General features: G+C 50.3%; 1 protein-coding gene across 6 annotated transcripts in view; it reads right to left on the reverse strand.

Moving 5' to 3' along the window:
• The window catches only part of ODF2 (outer dense fiber of sperm tails 2), a 29,957-nt gene extending 13,936 nt beyond the window's left edge, over window positions 1-16,021 (reverse strand). Inside the window, exons 1-10 of one of the 6 annotated variants that reach the window (XM_043916714.1) lie at window positions 14,867-15,548; window positions 14,420-14,653; window positions 12,973-13,063; window positions 12,000-12,116; window positions 11,720-11,788; window positions 7,213-7,383; window positions 6,135-6,295; window positions 5,270-5,399; window positions 4,587-4,718; window positions 631-702 (exon numbers count right to left, since the gene is read on the reverse strand). In XM_043916714.1, the coding sequence (XP_043772649.1) occupies window positions 631-702; window positions 4,587-4,718; window positions 5,270-5,399; window positions 6,135-6,295; window positions 7,213-7,383; window positions 11,720-11,788; window positions 12,000-12,116; window positions 12,973-13,063; window positions 14,420-14,451 (975 nt within the window). In that variant the 5' untranslated portion in view covers window positions 14,452-14,653; window positions 14,867-15,548. Of the gene's footprint in view, window positions 1-630; window positions 703-4,586; window positions 4,719-5,269; window positions 5,400-6,134; window positions 6,296-7,212; window positions 7,384-11,662; window positions 11,789-11,999; window positions 12,154-12,972; window positions 13,064-14,419; window positions 14,654-14,866; window positions 15,549-15,777 lie in introns of those variants that run through there. The other 5 variants (XM_043916712.1, XM_043916711.1, XM_043916709.1 and 2 more) reach the window with 5 other exon arrangements.
• Window positions 16,022-16,873: the final 852 nt, after the last annotated feature.

Consider the following 16,873-nt stretch of genomic DNA (forward strand, 5'->3'; position numbering starts at 1 on the left):
TGACTGCTGAATCCTAGTGATGTTCAGCCAGGCACCAAGGGCCAAACCTTGGGAATCATGGTCTCTATTTCTTTCTCTCTCTCAGAACCTCACAACAGACATTAATACATCTAATGCTCCAGAAAGTCTTGAAGTTAAACAGCTTGTTGAATGTGCCATTCAGGCTGGTCAGTAGTTTCCCATATTTATTTGGCCATGTATCACTCCCCCCCTCTTTTGTTTCTTATACCCATTAACACTTGAGGAACTCAGGGTTCCATGGAACAGACTTTGGAACATGCTGCCTTGGCAGAGATTCCTTAGGAGAACTGAAATTTTGGGGTCAAGAAGTCTACACCGTAATACAAACGAGGAAATTCAGAGAACAAACTGATGGCTTACAAATCCATCACCACCATCACCATCCCTCAGGCTGGCGTCCAACTTGGTGATTCAAGCTCTCAAGTGAGCAGCTAGACAAGCCCAGTGGAGCAGGAGGGATGGGAATATCTGCTTCATATTTTTTACAGATCATGAAACTAAGAGCCCCCCAAAAATATCGGAGCAGGGCTCCAGCCCTCCTGCAGCCGCTCAGCACCTCTATGCTGTCGCCTATACCCGCTCTGGCAGGCAGGGGGCGCTGTGTGTTACCGCTTTCTCAGAGTCCGCCTCCGCCAGCCGTTTCAATAGTGTCCCTTGCTGTTCCATCAGTCTGTCGGAATCCTTTAAGGGAAGGCAGGAAAAGCCAACTCGTTAACCAATAAACTGAGATGTCTACTTCCTCTAGATCCTATTCCTTTCCTGAAAATTATATTTCTCATGATGGAAGTAATGAATTATATACTCATCATAAAATATTTAGTGAAGCCCTCATCCCCACCTCCAAACCCAGTCCTACAGTGGCGAGTTTGGTGACTGTCCTGCCCTTCCTTTCTTTCTGCATTTACACAGAGCTACACCTAGAGAACTATCTTTTGGGAGGTAAGGGGTGGGAAGGAATTAATGTGTAATTTTACCAAAATGATACCATACTGTAATTCTGTCTACAACTGGATTCTTAAAAAACACATTTATTGAGATATAAATTCAGATACAGGTCATCCATTTAAAATGTACAATTCAACAGTTTTTGGTATATTTGGTAAAATATAACAAACTTTGCCGCCATTTTTAAGTGTAAAATTCAGTGGCATATGGTACATTTACAATGCTATGTAACCGTCACTACCATCTGAAAGAGAAAAGTCAAAGTATTAGTCGCTCAGTCGTGTCCGACTCTTCGTGACCCTATGGACTATAGCCTGCCAGGCTCCTCTGTCCATGGAATTCTACAGGCAAGAATACTGGAGCGGCCATGCCCTCCTCCAGGGGATCTTCCCAACGCAGATATCGAACCCAGATCTCCTACATTGCAGGAGGATTCTTTACTGTCTGAGCCACCAGGGAAGACCCACTACTATCTACTTTCAGAATTTTTTCATCACCTAGAAAGAAACCCGCACCTGTCAAGCAGTCAGTCTCCATTTTCTCTTCCTCCCTGCCCCCAGAAACCCCCAATCTGTGCTTTTAGTGTGTAGGGGTGGGCTGGGGTGGCATGCCACATGACTTGCAGGATCTTAGTTCCCTGACCAGGGACTGAACCCTGGCCCTGGCAGTGAAAGTGCCAAGTCCTAACCACTGGCTGCTGCTGCTGCTGCTGCTAAGTGGCTTCAGTCACGCCCGACTCTGTGCGACCCTATAGACGGCAGCCCACCAGGCTCCCCCGTCCCTGGGATTCTCCAGGCAAGAATACTGGAGTGGGTTACCACTTGCTTCTCCAATAAATGAAAGTGAAAAGTGAAAGTGAAGTCGCTCAGTCATGTCTGACTCCTAGCGACCCCATGGACTGCAGCCTACCAGGCCCCTCCGTCCATGGGATTTTCCAGGCAAGAGTACTGGAGTGAGTTGCCATTGCCTTCTCTGGCCTAACTACTAGACCATCAGGGAATTCCCTAACCCCTAATCTGCTTTCTGTCTCTAAAATGCAGCGGTATTTTTAACCTCCCCCCATAACTTTTGGACAATAAGGTGGCTCCTGGGTTTTGCAACAATAAATACCAGGTTTTGCAGCTGTAAAATACTGCAGCAATAGACATGTTGAGCATATACCATGGTGTCTCTCCAGGACTGATACAAAGGGTAAGAATGGCTGGGCCAGAAGGTTTGTGATTTGTGACAGCTGACATGCCCTGCATAATGCCTGCACTGACTCACACACCTTCAAGCAGGATCTGAGAGCACCGGGCAGCAGCCAGCCTCTACCTCTTGCCAGTCTTGCCAGCATGAACCCTTCTGTTAATTCACACTTCCCTAATTACTGAATTATTAAATAACTCTCATGCTTATTTAGCCATTTAGGCTTCCCCTTCCCCAGACTGCCTGCTCACACCCTTGCCCACTTTCACACTGGGCTGTGTCTTTGTGAACCATCTCTATCCTTCCTCCCGGGCACCTGAACAAAGTACCCCTAGAAGAAGGCTCACTCCTCTTTCCATTTCAGTCCCTCAGTTCACCCTAACGGGCCAAGAGAAAAGGGCTCCCTGATCCCGAAATTTCCCGGGGACCCAGGAACTGAAAGAAGACAGCACTGTGGTTTCTCTGGCAACAAGAGGCAAAGAACACAGGATGAAAGCCTGGACCGGGGATCCAAAGGATAGGCCATGACGCCCTCTGAGCCTCTGGGGGACTCTACACAGACTAGCACGTGACCACAGCAAATCCCCCACCCTGTGGAGCCAAGCACTGTCACCACGCCCACTTCACAGACCAAGAGACTGAGGCTGGGAGAAGTGAAGTCAGCTGCCTGAGATCACAGTCGGAAAAGGCAGAGCTGTGCCCAAAGCCAAAGAACTCCAGAGCCGGGACACTGCCCCCACCGCTCTGAGCACTCCCCAGGAAGCACTGAGGTGGGGGTGCAGTCCCGAGGGCCGCACAGGCAGGAGGAGGTGAGCACCTGGATAGAACTGGGGACACCTGCTATGGGTGGGAGTTTAAATTAGCTGACCCCTCACCTCCAACTGGAGAGTCTGGGCTTCCAGGCTGGTATAATAGGAGGTAAGAAGGCAAAAAGGGAAAACAACTGGTAGGAAGAAGTTTTCTGAAAGCCCCTCCAGTCCCAAGACAAGCAGTAGCCTCAGCCACCATTTACCAAGCACCCACCGCGTGCCGGGAGTACACACAATCCTCATCCAGGCAACATCTCTAAATCCCTTACCACCCCATGTGAAAGATGCTATTCCCATTTTATAGGTGGGAAATCCAAGGCCCAGAGAGATTAAAAATCACCCACCCATGAACACTGAACTAGAAATGAGACAGAAATATTTTAAGAGGATAATTTAGCTGTAACTAGTAAAAGTCATAGAAATATATTCTGGAAACTCTCAAGAACACCAGAATAGTCCAGACGAATGTGCAAAATAACACTGCTTGTGAGCGCAAACAACTGAAAACTGCCTCCATCAACGGAAGGGTGAGTAAATAAGTTGTGGTACTGTCACAAAACGGAATAGAGCAGGGCAAATGAACCACCTTAGGTTTCAAGGATAAAAATGGATAGATCTCATGAAAACATTGACTGAAAAACGCAAAGTAAGAATACACATGGAACAATATCATTTATGTCAAGTCTGAGAACATGCTAAACTATACCATACGTTGCTTGAGGATGCATACCCAAGAGAAAAACTATCGGAACGCAGATAAAGTTCCCCTCTGATGGGAGGGAGATGAGGTTATTGACAAAGGAGACCAAGACGGATTCAGTCATGTGGACAAGGTTTTGTTTAGAAAGTTGGATAGCAGGTCCACTATTGTTTTAAACGTTAATTTTTAAAATAAAAGCAAAGGAAGGTGACACTGCTTTTTAAAAAAAAGATGGTAAACTAAGAAAAATAGGGAATTCCCTGGCAGTCCAGTCATTGGGACTCTGAGTTTCCATGACAGGGAGTGTGGGTTTGACCCCCAGTCAGGGGTCTAGGATCCCACAAACTGCACGAAGCAGCCAAAAAAAAAAAAAAAAAAAAAAGTCCTAAACAAGCAAATAAACAAAATCTAAGAAAAATACCATCTTGTCAGGACTGGCATTTTGAGACTCCAGGTACCCCTTTGGGTTGAACCAAGTGGGAAGAGAGCTGTTTATGCTGTCAGTCTTTTCAGAATCATTTGCTAACATAAAATATATTTGAGACCATTTTTTTTTAAGAAAACAAAGTGATATCATACAATGTATCTGCCAGCCATTAAGCCTCCTACTTCCTAAAACTCAGGTCTCCTCCTCTGCCTGCTTTGCCACAGGAACCCTGGGATGGGCTAAAACCCCTCCCTGACTCCCCACTGCCCTTCTGACTTCCAAGGTCCTTCTTGTACTGCCAGGCCCGCTTCAAAAAGGAAGGCAGTCTGTCTACCAGATGCCCGGCGTTTCATGTGATTGATTTCAGCCAATCTTCCTATGACCCCTCAGGTCAGCAAGCACCGAGAATATTTTCTTTTTACAGACAGGAGCCTGCAGGGCTGGAAGGGCCCAGGCTCTGCATGGGAGCCTGGGTGGGGCGGGGGCCGCCCCTCACCTCTTTGCAGTGTTGATCCCTCAGCAGGTCTCGCAGAGTGCGGTTGGTCTCTTCAAATGTGCTCAGCTTCTGCAGGAGAAGTTCCTTCTGCCTCGTTAGGGTGTTGATGTCCGAGCAGGTCATCTGTTTCTCCTGGAACACAGGAGGCAATCTTGCCAGGCACAAGGGGAGAATGGAAGAGCTGGCACAGGGAATTTCCATGGGGAACTTAGGAGTCCCTGGTGCCAGGAAGCCTGGGCAAGAAGAGCTGGGCAAGGCAGCTGCAGGAGGAAGACCAGAAGGGATGGGCTGGAGCTGAGCCTGCTGAGAGTGCCAGGCAGAGAAAGGGGCCGGAGAGCTCAGTGTGGGCAAGAGCAGTTAGGGCAGGCTTCCTGGAAGAGGTGCACTTCCTGGACGATATACTTGGTGCCTGATACTTGCAAGAATCAGACAGATGCCTGGATTTACTGTGATCCCAGGAGACCCATGATGACATCTCCTCGGAGGCCCCGGCTACCAAAGGTCATCTTCGAGGGTCAGGCCCCAGAAGTGAGAAGGGGGGGGCTGAGGAGTTAAGAGTGCCCTGCCCTGGCCTGAAGATGTCATAAAGTCAGCATGATGACTGCGTAAAGACCCCGCCAGAGTCTGCAGGTGCCCCCTCTCTGGGCCCAGCCCCGGGCTGGGCGGCTTTGGCGGCCGCTTACCGATTTCAGTTTCCCGATGGTGTCCTTCAGGGCCATGACTTGTTTGGCAGCAGCAGCCCCATCCATCTCAGCCTCCACGAGCTTGGACATGAGGCACTCCTTCTCCTGCTGGAGGTGTTTCTTCTGCAGCCTGGGGCCAGAAAGAACAGGACCCTGTGAGCCGCCCCCCAGGGCCCTGCCCACCTGAAGCTGCGAGGCTCGCCTCACAATGCCCTGCGAGCCTCATCTCCTGGTCAGGGTACAGGAGTGGGGGAGGGGGGCAGGGATGGCCCTTCAGGCCCGCTCGGCCTTCTGGAAGGAAATGCGGTCACCAGAGCGGGGCCTCCATACCAGGAGACGTGCTGCCACCTGCTTGCCTCTCAGAAACCAGTGTCACCGCAGCCCCCGGCCACTGCCAAGGTCACCTAGCCACCATCTTCAGATCCACTTCTGAGCTCTCCCCTCCGCTCTCCCCACGTCCGGTCACACCGCTCCCTTGCTTCCATCACCCTTCAGTGGCTCCCAAGCACCCTCAATGCAAATGCCTCCAAGTGGGCACCAAGAGCCCTTGCGAACCTGTGGCACCCCTGCCCTTGGCCCACCCTATTGCCCTCGCTCTGGCCTGCTTTTTTACTTCTCAGTCACAGACGCCTCCCTCCTTGGGGCCTTCCCAGAACACGATCCTGCGACCGGCCGCGTCTTCTGCCCTCGTACCCACTGCCTGGCTCCTAGGTGTCCTGAGGGACTCTTTTGTTTTTTTTTTACACAAAGATCTCCCCGATGCCCTCCCCCACTGCACTCCGCAGGGGATCAGGAGTGCACTGGTGACCGTGCTGACCCTGGGGCCGGGCCGGGGGCGGGCAGGCGCCGGGGGCGGGCCGCTCACATGGTGTAGTCCTTCTCCTCCTTGATGCGCTCGATGTTGTGCCGCAGCACCGTGTTCTCGTGCTCGGTCTCGGCCAGCTCTTGGGCCACCTCCTCCAGCTCCTCCTTCCGCTCCTCCAGGAACCTTTTGGCCATCTGGCGCTCTCCCTTCTGCATCTTGACCTGTGTGGGGGCACGCAGCCAGGGGCCACTGAGGGGAGGCGGCCCCTCCCCACATCTCGAGGCCCATCGCTCGGGACCAAGCGGAGGGCACCTCGGACTGAGCGCTCAAGTGTCATGGCGGGGGCGGGAGGGGGGGTCCTCTGGCCGCAGCTCAGTCAGGCGTCACAAAGACCCTGGGCGGTCACTGTTCCTCTCATCTTGTCACTGAGGAAATGGAGGGGGCAGCGCCTGAGTGACTTTCTGCTTGGGGACGGAGCCAGGATACAAACGGTGGTTCAGCTGGCACACCACCGGAGGAGATATCACTAAAAGGCCCCTGCCTCGCAGGCTGTGGAGAAAGGCGGGCCTGTTGCCAGACAGCCACCAGCCCCAGGTTCTCTGGGGAGGCCGGTGGGCCCTGGGCGTAGCGGAGGCTAAGGACACAGGCCCCACCAGCAGCCACAGCCTGGAGTCTGAGGCCACTCCGCCAGCTTCGTACTTGGGGGCCCTTGGATTTCCAGGTCCCACCCAAAGACACAGCCCAGCAACTGAGGACAAACTTCCTTCGCCTCTCTGGGCAATTGCTTTGTTTTTTTTTTTAAACTTCTGCATAAAAACGGAAAAGAGGCCCTAGTGTTCCAGTCATTTCATCTCCAAAACAGGGACAATAATACCATCGACTTCATTTACTGTTGCCAAAAAAAAAAAAAAAATCAAACCAGGCCATCCATACAGAGCACCTGGCAAGGTCAGGGCCAGGCCCGGGCTAAATGCTTGATGGAGAGGAATCCCAGGTTGCCCTGACTACCTCCACAAGGGCATCTGAAACCCTGGGAGGCCTGCAGAGGCAGCTGGAAGGGGGTGTCCACCAGGACACCACCTGACAAGTCTCCAGTGGCCTCGGGACACTAGGCAGTCCAGCCCCTTACCTCCCTCACCTCAGACTTGAGACAACCAACCGCGTTCATTAAACTGTCAATCTTCTTATCATAACGGTTCATTTTACAGTGACCGGAGTCATCATCTTCTGTAGAGAGGTCACTTAACCGCATCACGGAGACCAGCTTTTCTGAAGATGGTGGCGTGATCTCCAGGCAGTGAGGTGGATTCTGATGTAGAGGAGGGAGAAATACGTGCACTCACAAGGCAGAACTGCAGCCACTGGTCCCACCAGCCCCGACTGTCCACTGGGCAGGAAGAGCTAAAACCGCTGAAGGGCAACCACAGGGACCCCAGAGGAAAGGACACACCAACCTTCTTGGTGGAACGTTATCTCATTACCTACCCTCATTTAAATGATGTTTCTGAAGCTCTTCTAATATAGAAATAAAAAGCCTGCGTTACAGTGTCAAGTTTAAAATGAAGGACATAACAAATTGGCAAAACCAGTAATAACCAAGACTCATGAAATATGGCAAGTTTTTTAAAAGAATATGAATACATGATAGTGGATCATTGCAAAGGCACACAAAGCTTCTATAACAGGTATTTTAAGGACAAGTGGAGATCTGAAGTTTGACCCAACACTATATGATTAATAAATGAAGTTTGGAAAAAAAAAAATAGAAATGAAGTTTTCAGGATGAATCATTGTTATTTTGGCATGGAGAAAATGGTATTAGAAAAGCATACAGACTAATTTAGGGTTAAAATAGTGTGTCTGGAAAATGTTTACTTAAATATATCAACAGAAAAAAAAATTTTTTTTAAATGCATGTCCCCCTAGGAGAAGTTTATGTAAAGCTGAGTAAGACCTTTGAGACTTCAAAAAGAAATTCTAATCTGGGGGCCAGCATTTCCATGGGGATTTGATACATTGAACTTTTTGACTCTCTCATTCTACACATTTATTCCAGTGCATTAAGTAATTGTTATTTCTCACTATTTGCAGTTTTTTGCTTCTCTTAAGCTAAGGTGGTTAAACTTCTGTGCCAATTTCTAGGGCAAGACGATGGCTATCAGGAATAAAGGATGTGTTTTACAAGCGTGTAGCTGGTTATGTCAAACAAATAAGACACATAGGGTGCAATTTTAAAATGTATGTGCTCTTTACCCCAGTACACTCTATTTTGAGGAATTTATCAAGAATAACTAAGAATGTGAATCAATATTTAAATTCAGGTTAGGATATAGATAAATGTACAAGCAGACAGTACAGGTTAAAAACTTAACAGTACACAAATGTACATACAATGGAATAAGGCCTTAAAAAAATAATGTACAATGTAAATATAGTCAAAATATAAGGGAAAAAAGGTTGTTCAATAAGTAAAATATAATCCCACTGCTACAAAAATCAAAAGAATGAGTATATTCACAAGAAAGGATCCGGAAAGCTGGCACCTAAAGTTACAGGGGTCTTCTCGGGGTGGTAGAATTACAGGTCTTTTTTACTTTCTTCCCTGGGCTGATTTTGATTTTCTGATTTTTCAACAATGACTATGCATTGCTTTTATAAGAAAAAAAAAGTTATTCTTAATCTATAAAAGGAGGACAATAGAAAAATATATAGATAATATGATTATAATTTAAAAAAAGAAAAAACTCTGCATCAGAAAAAGTGATAATAAATGTACCAAAATAGTAAGTTTCACTGGTTTCATTCAAGGGTGGGAGCGAGAAGAACAAGACCAGAGAGGACCTTCTGGGGAAGCTGGTGATGCTGATTTTGGAGGTGGGTGATAGTTACACAGTTTGTAAAAAGTCAACAAGCAGCACGCTTCTGATGTGTGTGCTGGAATTACAAGTGACTGTCTCTTTTATAGTATTTTCAACTTTCCATCATAAAAACAGATGACTTGCTTAATAACAGAGGAAAAAAACCCAGACGTGTTTTCTCCCAAAGATATCTTAGGTACCAGAAGAGGTTTTAAAAATCAAACAAGAATCAAAAAAAAAAAAAATCAAACAAGAATCCCCACATCACATAGCAGCTACTGGAGTCCATGTCCAGCTCCACCACAAACTTCCTCCTCCTAAGGTCTTTTCTCTCTTGTCGATAATGTAAGGATGGGCTGAGGCCTGCTGGGAACATGGGAGGCCACTGAAAAGTGGAGAGGAGCTAGTCCAAGAGGACAGCATGAGAGACAGCTACTGCTCAAGGGATGGTCGGCCACATCTCTGGGCCCCTCCATTTCTAGGATTCTGTGGCCCCAGGCCTGGAAGAGGTACTCAGCTTTCTAGAGGGGACCATGGCTCCTAGCAACCCATGTCAACAGGAAGTCCATTTCCACAGCGGCATGATTTTTGATATTTATATTTCCAAAAAACTACCTAAGTCTCTTCACTAAAAATTTAAAAAAAGTGTTTTAAACTATAAAATATATTATGTGATAAAGACATTCAGGCAGACCACAAAAAGATAAAGCAGTAAAGCCTCCCACACCCGGAGGTAATCACTGCTTGCTACTTCTAGTATTGCCTCCCAGAACATGTTTGTACATACAAACATATTCACACACACGTGGACTGTACACAGATGTCCTTTTCTGCACAGACAGGGCCACACCCTCCATGCGGTGCCACGTGGTGCTTATAGAGACACCCGCCTCCATCTAGCAGTGGTTGTGTGGCACTCCATTGTATGGATGCATCTTAATTTTAACCAATACCCTCCGTTAGATGGCGTCTAATTTTTCCCTAATACAAACAATGCTTCAGCAAACATCCTGTTACACACAGATTCCTGTGCTCTTCTGTGACTTTTTGAGCATCAATTCTCAAGTGCAGAACTACAGAATCCATGTTTAGATAAATGCTGCCAAACCATCCACTCAAAAACTATCTAAAAAGATTCGGTGATAGCCCTATATGCTTGTCAACAGAAGATATTCTGAATCTGTTCAACTTCTTTCCACTCAACAAAAATGATAGCTTGCTATTTCTTCGAAAATGTAGTTGGTTCTAATTTACATTTCACTGATTGCTAGTGAGGTACAAACGGTAGAAAAATCTTAGAAATCATTTTAATTCCAATCTTCCTGGGAGAGAGATGTCAGAACACTTGTCATGTACTCCCGAGAATACCAAACTCCCTTTGTCTCTTAGGGATTAAATGAATCAGGGAGTGAAGAGCATGAAGTATGACTCTAAACTTCAAAGTAATTACAATTATTTCTAATTTTAAAAGTAATAAGCTCTCAGAAAAAGGATAAATCTTTCAAAACAGAGCAGGCATCATCCTCTTAAGATATGGTCACCCCTCGGTATCCACAGGGATTGGTTCCAAGACTCATGGATACTGAAATCTGAGGCTGCTCAAGTCCCTTATGTAAAATGGTGCAGTATTTGCATGTAACCTAGGCGCATCCTCTTGTACACTTTAAATTCTCTCTAGATTATTTATAATACTTGATACAATGGAAATGCTATGTAATTTGCTGTCACACAGCAAATTCAAGTTTTGCTTTTTGGAACTTTCTGGATTTTTGTTTTTCATCTCTGGATGGTTGAATCCACAGACGCAGAACCGGCGGATATGGTGGGCTGACTGTAGTCTCAAGGCCTTTACTCGTCTCAATCATGAGACTTCGGGTCCAAAACACAGCCATAGGCCTTGTCTTATCATTGGGTTTCTTCACTGCAATTGACCAGAATGTAAGCGTAGAGGGCAGAGCTGCCAGTGCACAGCAAGAAATGTCTCAAGAAATGCATGAATTACTGCACAGAAGGATGGATGGACAAGCAAAACGTGTTGAGGCATGGCCAAAAAAAGACAACAGTTCTCCTGGTACCTTGGCCACTAATACTGAAGGCAATTATTCCTCAGGAGATTGTTCCAATGTATGTTTTTTTAAGTTTCTGGCCACTCCACGCGGCATGTGGGATCTTAGTTCCCTGACCAGGGATAGAACCTGTGCCCTGTGCATTAGGAGGGCTGAGTCGTAACCACTGCACCACCAGGCAAGTCTCTATTCCAGTGATTTTGATTCTATCTACGGAGTAAGTGCATGGTCTCTTATGCACTTATCCACAAAAGAGAAGCTGCCTTCCTGGATGTGTACATTCTGGTATACATTTGTCAAGTCTGCTTCAGACACTAGCACAGTATTAGATCCTCACATACAAATCAGAGAGGCTACGGGTACCACCTCTAGGATGAGACACCCTGAGTCCTACCTCCAGCTCTGCTACTCCCTCTGTGACACTTCACCTCTCTGAGCCTTGGGTTCTCATCTGCACCTCGGGAGAGCGGGTGCAGCTACCACATTACGGTGTTGGAAGGACTTGAGAAGATTCTCGTACTTTCAGGGTTTAGCAAAGCACTCAGTGAGCGGGACCCACTGGGACATCTCTGAGAGCTACAGCCAACCCTGAACCATACCGAGCATAAGGCCTGCTAAAACCTGACCAGTCCGAGAAGAAAAGCCTGAACAAGAATGAGCCTACCTCCCAATTGCATCCCACATGCCGGGCGGATGATTTTCCAGGGGGCATCCAAGGTACCTTGGTTTTCACCCGGACACTCCGCCGCACATTCACGGTGTCCCCTTTCATTCCGCGCTTATGAGATTTCTGTGGAAAGGGACAAACCCAGGGTCACTTCCCTACACAGCTGGCCGTGGCGTCACTCTGCAAGTGGCGTCCGCTTCCAACTCTGCAGGGGAGCCTCTTCTGACTAAGGCTACTGCTGCCTTTTCTGGGTGACTGTCCTGCCTACCTTCCAACCAGGCGACCGACCTCTGACAGTGAGTGCATTGGCCTCACCCCCCTGGCATGCTCCTACCTGGCTGTTGGTCGCTGACGTTTTGGAGAGTTTTTTTATGTGGACGTGGACAGGGGTGTTCTCATCCACGTGAACATGTAAGGGGGGAGTTGAAGAGCGGTCCTTCATGGTTCGCTTCTGGCAGGCGGGGGAGGACAACACAAAAAAGGTTGATCTGCGGATGAGTAAACTGGGCATAAAAACCGAGTTCACAGCCTCTGGGGGCCACTGAAAGCCTAGCCACCAAGCGAGCAGAATAGCGACCAGCACTACTGGCATGCAGGTGGGAAGCGAGGCGGGTGTGCCGTTCAGCAGGCTCATGCAGAGATGCCAACTGAAGACCAGAAGGGAGACCCAAGGCCGCCCAAGAAAAGGGGCTGAGCGACCCACAGGTTCTACACAAGAGTCCCAGACCCAAGGCCCCGGGGTCCTCAGAGCTCCATCTCTTTGCAAGCCTGCTGGAACGCACGGCTCCTCCTGAGATGCAGCACAGCACAGCTGGAAAGCGGGTGGGGCCGCCACGCCGGATTCTGAACAGGGCATGTGGATTAGCATGGGAAATACACAGACGGGTTAGGGTGCAAGACACAACAAGCAGCAGGCAGGTAAAAGACGATCAAGACAGAAAGCTGGAACAAATGCCAAGATGAGAAGGTTGTACAGCTTCTAAAGACAACATAAGCAGGGCCAAACACAGACCCCCTGCCCACCAGCAGCTCCTATCAATCCCCGTTCTTTTACTTTTTTTCCTTCTTTCTTTTTTGAAAATTTGTTTCATTATTTTTGAAATTTGTCTGGAAAGATTAGGTTAAGACAACCTCCTCACACCCAGCAGCCTTACCACAGGCAAAACTGAATTCACCCATGAGCAGTCTATGTGTGAAGGCACTTAACAGAGCGCCTGGCCACCGGGGTGCCAGCAGAAGCATGCGTTTTGTTTTTTTTTGTGGCTGGACCGCAGGTGGAGGGGCTGCTCCGAGCACATGTCACCTACCGTCACGGTAACACTGGGTGCGCCGCAAGGTGTCCTCAAGACCTTTTTCTGCGTGAGACTCGTTACTCCGTTCTTTCCACACGATGGAAACCTGTACCCAGGCACAAGAACCAGATTATAAGCAGAAAACTAGGGCTCTTTTATTTCTTAGCTCTCCCGAAGTTATATATATATATGGTGGCTAACGAGTTCACGGCTAGGAGAGCCAGTCTGGAATTACTTGGCTCCCTTGACACGAGCACCAAACACTCATGGTGTGCCCAGCAGGAGGATGGAAACACGGGGCAGTGAGCAGTCGCAGCGCTGGCTTTTTAGCCTGCCATTGCGTCACACTATTGTGACCTTTTACTGAAAAGCCCAGCTGTCATCCTTTCAGGAGACAAAAAGCAGACAGCATGTGGGTAACAGTCAACACAGTAGCCTGGATGAGGGTGAAAGTGCCCAGAATACTGCCTGGGACAATGCTCAGGGAACGACTGACCTGAAAAGACAGAGCCATAGGCTCTGGAATAGCCTCTGTGACTCAGTCTCATAAAACTAATCATCAAATATTCAACTAAGAGCATGAAAAATGATTATTACCTAAAATATTTCACTTGCTACCCTTTAAGCACCTAAGAGGTAGGGTTATTATTATTTTTTGTAATACCATATCTTACTTATACATAAATGGCCCCCTCACCAAATATGCAAATAAAGCAAATATTTAATCTCCAAATTTTGGCAGCAGTACATCCAAGAACTCCAAGACAGGAAGGGACTTGAAAAGTACATGTGATCCATCCCACTGCCTAAAAGACAGACCCCAAAATACGACCTTGTCCTCACCCTCCCTTATTTTGGGGGAAAAAAACACAATATAAAAATGCAACGAAAAATTCTCAAGCACTTTAGCACACACTTTGTTGTATGTATGTCACACCTTGGTAAAAAAGAAAACAATAAATAAATAGTCCTACTAATCATCTAGCAAAGGAATTACCAAACCTGGGTAGACAGGTGTTTCTCCTCCTCAGATCATTTGTGAACACTTAAAAGTCAATAGATGTGGAAAAGCTCTCTTTCTCAGTAGGCTTTCCATCAGACTACCTGGATTCCATCAAGATACGGGTAACTGCGACATCCACCTCTTACATGGTTATTTACTGACACCTAGCCTCCTTTCAAAAAAGATCTGAGCCTAGTATTCCAGTGACAACAATGGTGATCCTATTTGCTACCAGGAACTGGGGCACCTGAGGAAAGAGGGCCAGAGGGAGGCAGAGAGGGCATGTGAGTGCATTTTCCTCCTTCCTCCTAAAAATTAGATTTGAATGTTTTGGCCCAGGCCTTCAGTACACAGAAACAGGGAAGCTGGGAAAAGAATCCTTCAGCCAGCCCCGCCTGGGAGCCCCTGCCCACGTTTCCCCTGCCCTGTTGGCAGAGGTGCCCCCCACAACGGCAGTACCTGGGGGAGCCGCCTGAGGATGAGGCAGACATGGTTAGGCATCAAAGCCGCAAAGGTGGGCAAATGGGTCAGCAGGCTCTGGCTCAGGGGGACCCAGAGGGGCTTGTCAATGAGAATCTCAGGGGCCCGGCATCAAACGTCCTCTCAGGGGAGGAGGGTGGAAGCTTTAGGGGTGGCTGTTGGATGAAAACTTGGGAGACGCTCCTCTACTGTCCAGGTCGCACAGCAACTGTCCTGCCGAAGTTGGGGGGGTGGGGTGGGGTGGGGGTGGGGTGGGGAGGAAGATAGGAGAGAGGCTGAGCGACCCGGTGGGCAAGGGCGGTGAGAGCTCCGCTCCCTAGGGAGGGACAACAGGGGGCGGAACTTCGAGGGAAAAGGATCACCACACCCAGGCCCCCCAGCGAGAGGGATGGTGGGGTGGTCACCAGCGGCGGGAGTGGTGGAAACCTGAGATGCTGGCTAGCGCTGCGAGGAAGTTGGGAGAAAACCGCTAGGCCCCAAGTGGGCCCCAGAGGGCCGGAACCGGCGCTGGGAGCTGGAGGGACATTCGGGGCGGGGCCAAGGCAACAGTCTCCTAGGAGAAGGGGCGTTCTCGGCAGAATAGACACCCGAGAAGGCCAATAGCAATTGGAGGAGGGAGGAGCGGAGGCTGCCGGGGCGGGGCAAAGGGGGCAACGAGTGGGCCACCCCCCGACGGCGGAGGGAAAAATTGCTCCAGGGGCACAGCAGCTGCGGCGGCCGCTGGGATTTTAGTATCCGAGTTAAGAGCGGGGTCGACGCCGGGTTGTGGCAGGGAGCCGGGGGCAGGATTCCCCAGGAGGGAAGCCCGCCGGACCAGGGAGGCCCTTCTAAACTAGGTCGGGAGGCGGTCCCCGAGGACAGCGCTTGCCTACGAGGAGCCCTGCCCAAATAACCGTCGGGCCGATGCGCTCCAGGGAGGGCGAGGAGGACGGGGCGGGGCCCACCGGCCGGGGCAAAAGAGGGTGCGGGCCCAGTCTCCGTCGGCGGAGAGAGGAAGGACGACCACCCACCAGCGGGCTGGAGGGGCCCCGTTTCTGCCCATAGAGAGGAGGGCGAAGCCCTGCCGGAGGGCAGCAGAGGAGGAGGTGGCAGAGCGCCCTGCCGGTGTGGCCAGGTGAGGAGAGGCCCGCCCGTTAGCGGGAGGAGAAGGCCCGCGCCGGTGGGCGGGGCAGGGGGGGGTGCTCGTCCAGATTCTGACCCGAGCGGGACAAGCGTGCAGGCGGGGGGCGGCCTGGGTGGGTCAGGGGGGGTGTCTGGGCAGCGGGATCCAGCGATCCCGAAGGGGGCGCCCCCCCAACCCGGAGCGGCCTGGGTCCCGCCTCCCGGCGGCCTCTCACCAGGAGCGACACGGCTGCGCCCAGAAACGCCGCCTTATGAAGTCGTTGAAGTCGGAGGCCAGGGCCGTGCCATGGAGACGCCGCGGCGGATGCAGTCCGGCCCCGGCGGCGACTCCTCCCCGCTTCCGCCTCCTTTTCCGACACCCGGTCGGCAGCTCGCCCATTGGCCAGTTCAAACCCCCCCGGGAGCCTCTCGGGTTTAGCCATTTAGGCTCAGCCCCCGGCGTCACAGAGATGCCTCGCCAGCAGCAGCTGCAGCAGAAGCCCCGCCCTCTTCCGGGCGCCGCGCCGCGTCGTCATGGAGACGCGCGACGCCACCGAAGGGCCCTGCCCCGGCTAGTCTAGCCGTTCAAGGCCGAGCTTAACCCCCCGCCTCCGCCATTTTCACCCTGTAGTCCTCGGTTTCCCTCACTTAGGGTAGCAACCAAATTCCAGCCCGCCTTCGTATTGGGCCAATGGGCTTATAGTGAACCTGTGAAGTCCCTCAGTCCTGTCCGACTCTTTTCGACCCCCATGGACTAGCCTACCAGGTTCTTCCATCCATGCAATTTTCCAGGCAAGAGGACTGGAGTGGTTGCCATTTCCTTCTCCAAGGGATCTTCCCGACCCAGGGATCGAACCCAGGTCTTCCCGCATTACAGGCAGACGCTTTACCGTCTAAGCTTAGAGAGGGGTCACCAAGTAAGTTTGTGTGTCCGCAGCTGCTGCGCACTGCTTCTGGAAATACAGTCCTGTCTCTTCTCCCCACCCCCCCCCCGCCCCCGTTGGTGCAGAGATGGACCCCCACTTCTGCACACCACCCAGACTCTCTCGCCGTCCCACACTGTCTGTCTTCGTCCAGGCTGGAGGAAGGGACCGCGCGTTCCCCAAGATCCTCACCGCCCTCCTGCACAGTATACGCCCGCTGTGTGTACAGACCTATTCCGCTGAAGTTCTCGCTGAGTCGCCATCTTCTCAACTATGCTTCACTGTCAGCCAATCGGGGTGGGGGGGGCTGTCACGTGGCTCATGGACCCACCCTGGATTCTGGAAGACTTGGACATCCTCAGGGCCAGCCTGGTCTCAGTTCCTTAACATCATCTCCATGACTTTGCCC

The sequence above is a fragment of the Cervus elaphus genome, chromosome 11 (assembly GCF_910594005.1).
Source record: "Cervus elaphus chromosome 11, mCerEla1.1, whole genome shotgun sequence".
Taxonomy (NCBI): Eukaryota; Metazoa; Chordata; class Mammalia; order Artiodactyla; family Cervidae; genus Cervus; species Cervus elaphus.